The sequence below is a fragment of the Brassica napus genome, chromosome A10 (genome assembly GCF_020379485.1).
Source record: "Brassica napus cultivar Da-Ae chromosome A10, Da-Ae, whole genome shotgun sequence".
Taxonomy (NCBI): Eukaryota; Viridiplantae; Streptophyta; class Magnoliopsida; order Brassicales; family Brassicaceae; genus Brassica; species Brassica napus.
Window position 1 is genome coordinate 11,520,967 of NC_063443.1, and position 4,694 is coordinate 11,525,660.

The 4,694-nt window shown below is 38.1% G+C and overlaps 1 protein-coding gene across 4 annotated transcripts; it reads left to right on the plus strand.

Moving 5' to 3' along the window:
• The first annotated feature begins 1,136 nt into the window (after positions 1–1,136).
• Positions 1,137–3,914, plus strand: LOC106371572 (reticulon-like protein B21). Of its 4 annotated transcripts, none has more exons than XM_048742953.1 (7): positions 1,166–1,354; positions 1,436–2,397; positions 2,470–2,529; positions 2,646–2,823; positions 2,920–3,070; positions 3,146–3,371; positions 3,450–3,914. In XM_048742953.1, exons 2-7 carry the CDS (start codon positions 1,521–1,523, stop codon positions 3,767–3,769), a joined length of 1,812 nt encoding a protein of 603 aa, XP_048598910.1. In that variant the 5' UTR covers positions 1,166–1,354; positions 1,436–1,520; the 3' UTR covers positions 3,770–3,914. The 4 variants fall into 4 exon arrangements, with proteins under 4 accessions (XP_048598909.1, XP_048598911.1, XP_048598910.1 ...); XM_022693306.2 differs by having other exon boundaries at positions 1,182–2,397; positions 3,146–3,215; positions 3,306–3,371; XM_048742952.1 differs by having other exon boundaries at positions 1,137–2,397.
• The last annotated feature ends 780 nt before the right edge of the window (positions 3,915–4,694 follow it).

A 4,694-nucleotide genomic window follows, 5' to 3' on the forward strand; every position in this document is an offset into this window, starting at 1 on the left:
AACTCCAATGAAATAGAACCTTCTATTGGAGGTGCTCGTGTCTTTACCGTATTTTTATACAGAGAAAAAAAATGTAAAGAGAGAAAGAAGTTGCATGCATCATGCAGACATAAGAGAGTGGACATGTGCATAGGGAAAAGTGTCATGAGTCACGTGCTCTCCCACTCGACCACGTGCCGTCTAAGCTACTCCGAATCGATTCCAAAATTAATTGGAGTCTTAACTTTTGATTAATATAATATAGTACTATGTAAAAAATTAATTAGTGAGATTAAACACATGCGAATGCACGCAGTTGCAACTTGGCACTTGTATTACGGAGACCGAGATTTGCTATAGGTGTTAATTAGTTTTACTTATTAGGTTGAGTAGCTCATCCAAGATATACAAGCATGCATCTCATGGTAATCGAGTGTTTAATACAAATGTACTATATATGTATGCTTGCAAATCTATCTATCTAATAAAACTACCAGTTGTATATGTTGATACAAAATAAATACTATCGTTTGTGTTTTTTTTTCTTGTACATATTTATATAATGAGCTTTTTCGTCATAGAAAAAGTTGTCGGTGGTACTCTCATTTCACCGATCTGGTGACAGCTTTTTAAAAAGAAAAAAGGAACTATCCGAATAAAAACAAGCCGTTACATTGGATTTATTTGTTCATTCTCATTCCACACACTCAACGTTTGTTAAAAAGAAAATGGTTTTAATTTGACTATCCCCAAAATGACATCCTTTCTTAAATCCGATCTCATATAAATTGGATCTACAGCTCTGTGTTTGTATGTAGTAGTATTAAATTGCCTGAAATGAATGAGACAAGACTCAAATGCCATAAATATTCTTCTTGTTTTAGTTGATGGAAAAAAGTCAAAACCTAATCAATCCAACAACTATTCTTTAAAGTGCTGTTTAGATGAAGTAAGGACGGATCTTTATATGCAGTATTACGTCTAAAGTCTAAGCCCATTGCTTCTACCATTGCCTGCAATTTCTATAGTTAATCAAAATCTTGATACTTGAATCTCGTGCTTAAACAAGAAGACCCCAAATAAATAGATAAGAGGAAGAGGAATCAGTTCATCTGTTTACACGACACATGTTGATTGATGGATAACGTAAACATTATGATAAAGGAAGTGAAATAAAGCAAAAAGAAAAAAATGTTTAAATTTTTTTTAAGCTGTTAGAAAAAGAAAAAAGAAAAGTAGGAGATTGTGATCACAAATCTTAATGATTATGTCTAAGCAGCATCTTTGCAGTACTATAAACCACATGCAAAGTCTTTTAGGTTGATCTACAGTCTTAGGATTCATGACACAAAAAGATAGGTCCCCTCAGTGAGAAGTAAGTTAGATGAAATTCAATTATCTGACTTTGGTGTATCCGTATCCATCCAACAACCTCCATTTTTTTTTCTTCCTTCAGCTTCAAGGCTCATTATCATTACCACTTTACTCTCTGCCCCCACAACTCGATCACCGGTAAGACAGTGACTTAAAAAGGACAGAGCATGGACCCAAACAGCAGACCAAGAAGAATAGGCGTTGGAGGAGCCGTTGTAGCTGCAGGCTCTGTTTGGGAAGCGAGAATGCAGAGCGACGACGAAGCTAGTGTTAATAACGCCATCGTCAAGGCCACTCATCTTCAAGCTGTCGACAAGAATTGTAACAAGCAGATGAGCTTAAAGGAGGGGGTTAACGGAAAGCGACCCGCGTGGAAGACAGATGTGAAGCTCGCGAGGCCGAGATCGATTGGTGGTACTACTCCTCCGGCGACACCGAGGAGGTCTATTGGTACTACTCCTCCGATGACGCCGAGGAGATCGATCTCTAGCGAGAATGATAAGAGTTTGACTTTGTCGGTGAGTGTGAAGAAGGCGAGATCTGATTTAGTAGAAGGAGGTGAGAAGACTCCGGGTCGGGTTACGAAGACCCGATTGGAGATGTCCACGGCGATCGTCAAGTCCGGTGAGTTAGAAACAGTTGCGTTGAGGAAAGTGAACTCATTGCCGGCTCAGAGCTCGGAGAAAACTAATGAGAAAACAGAGGATGTAGATTTAAAAACAGAGGAGACCGTTGACGAAAAGAAGCAGATCACAGAGGATGTCTGTCAGGAGATAGTCGTCTTCGCTGATTCGAAAGAAGATGATCAGATTGACAATGGCGATCACGAGGAAGAAGAGGGTGAAGAGGAGGAGAAGAAGAGTGTTGATGTGAAAGAGATGAATGTACCTAAGGAGATTAGCAAAAACAGAGTTGTTGATGTTGAGATTAAAAAGTACAGTCAATCTCACAACAGAGTATCTCCATCTCCCTCCGCCGTCCGTAAAACTCCGCCGCCGGTGATAAAAAGGGCAGCTTCCGTTTATACTGTCCCACCAAGCACAGGTTCTTAATCCCAATCTCAGTGCTTTCCTACTCTGTTTCCCATGATCCTCTGTTTCTGACAACTGTTTCTAGGCACATTTGCAGATAAAGAAGAGAACTTTACTCATTCGCAGAGCAAATTACAGAGTCTCGGTAAGATTCTTGATGACTAAGTATGCATAATCCCATCTATTATAACCTTTGATTCAATATGTTCGGTAGAAAAACAGAGTTTTTTAACCACAATAGGTTTGAATGAAATGAAACAGTGGATCTTGTGATGTGGAGAGATGCATCAAGGTCGGCACTCGTGTTCGGCCTCGGAACATTCCTCATTGTCTCTTCTTCATACGCCAATGATCTCAACTTCAGCTTCATATCAGTGGTAGCGTATGTGGGACTCATCTATCTTGGCGTCATGTTTGTATTCAAAGCCGTGATCCGCAGGTAAATGATACATAGATACTTATCTCTCCTTGTCTCTTTGCATGTTTGGGTTTGAAGCTCAAGAGTCTGAGAGAATATATATGTCAATGGCCACAGGGGAGTAGTGGAGGAGGAAGAGAGGCATAGAGGAGTTGGAGTGAGAGAAGAAGATGTGAAGAGGATGCTTAGACTCATTATGCCTTACCTCAACGAGTCTCTGCTTCAACTCAGAGCCCTTTTCTCCGGTGATCCTTCCACCACACTCAAGGTTAGTACCACTTCTCTAACTTCCTCCCTCCATTGACCTTAACCCAAAGTAGATGGTAATGATGGTTATGTGCAGATGGGAGTGGTGTTGTTCGTCTTGGCGAGGTGTGGCTCTTCTATCACTCTTTGGAACCTTGCCAAATTTGGTAACTTGTCTTCTACCCCCTTAAGGTTACTTGATTTAGAAAGTTGCATTGTGACATGTGATGTGAGTGTTTGTTTGTGTGTGAGAACAGGCTTTTTGGGAGCTTTTACAGTACCTAAAATCTTCATCTCCTACTCAACACACTTCTCCGCTTACGGTAATTAAAACTCCGATTGTTTCTGTTACATCTTGCGTTAAGACAACAATCTAATCAAACATGTTGTGTACATTTCAGGGAAGTTCTGGATGAGAAGATTCAGGGATGCATGGGAATCGTGTAGTCACAAAAAGGCAGTGGCGTTGGCACTCTTCACCCTCGTCTGGAACCTCTCATCCGTCGTTGCTCGTGTATGGGCAGCATTCATGCTCTTCGTTGCCTTTAGATACTATCAGCAGAGGATGATTTGGACGACTGATCAAGAAGATGATCTTGATGATGAGGAACATGTAGACGACGACCATGTTGAAGAAGAAGAACTAGCTCCTAAACCCATTCATAAACCCAAAAGAGCCACTTACACGATGATGCCTAATAAACTCAAGAAAATTTCTTGAACATTCTTTTTTATCCTCCCATATATAAACATTATGCTTTTTTTGGTAACATTATGTAATCTCTTTAGTTTGTAGTTAGGAGTTACTCTGTTTCCTTTGTTACTCCACCATATATATATATATACACAACAGCTTTTATACATCTGATAATTTTGTATCTGATGCTCTCCACCGGTTGTATGGAATCAGAAACGGATATGCGAAAACGAACGAAAACGTGATTTTTAAAATTTTAGGAATGAAAAAGTTAAACATCTATAATATATGCATGTACAACTAACTAATCAACATGTAAGCTTTACTTTTTTCTTTGTTTGATTTATCATCAACTAATCAACATGTAAGCTTTATTTTTTTTTCTTTGTTTGATTTATTATTTATCTAAAGGCGAAAACCAAACCAAGTAATATAAATGTTGTTTTTGTTTGTACATTTTATAAGCTTTTTAATAAAATTAGAAACCGAGATATGTTATCCTTTGACAAAACAGTGGAACCAGCTTCATTTCAGGTCAAACTATTATACGTAGATGATAAAAATATGGAAGATGATATCAAAATACAAACCAACAAATAGTCATGAAAAATAGAAATTTGAAACTAACAAGTAATCACTAACATCAAATGACAAATAGTCATTTTCACGTTTTTAAATCAGAATTGCGAATTTTTAAAACGGAAGCGTAATGTTCCATTCCAAAATAAGATTTCCACGTGCTTCCAATACATTTCCACAAGTTTATAAGATAATTTGATTCCAAAACGTATCTAAAACATGAAACAAATATTGGATGAGGTTTCCATGCAACCTAGTTCCATACAAACTATTGCGTAAACTACCACAATAAGTATGGGGATAACCCGAGATCCACACTGAACTTGAATTAAAAAACTTGAATCTGTACTAATCTGATTTGTAAAAACAT

Bases quoted from the DNA above. Each gene is read 5' to 3' on its own strand.
- LOC106371572 (XM_048742952.1), top strand. From the start codon at position 1,521: ATGGACCCAAACAGCAGACCAAGAAGAATAGGCGTTGGAGGAGCCGTT. The intron at 2,530-2,645 runs GTAAGATTCTTG...GAAATGAAACAG, and splicing joins GAGCAAATTACAGAGTCTCG to TGGATCTTGTGATGTGGAGA. The intron at 3,071-3,145 runs GTTAGTACCACT...GGTTATGTGCAG, and splicing joins ATCCTTCCACCACACTCAAG to ATGGGAGTGGTGTTGTTCGT.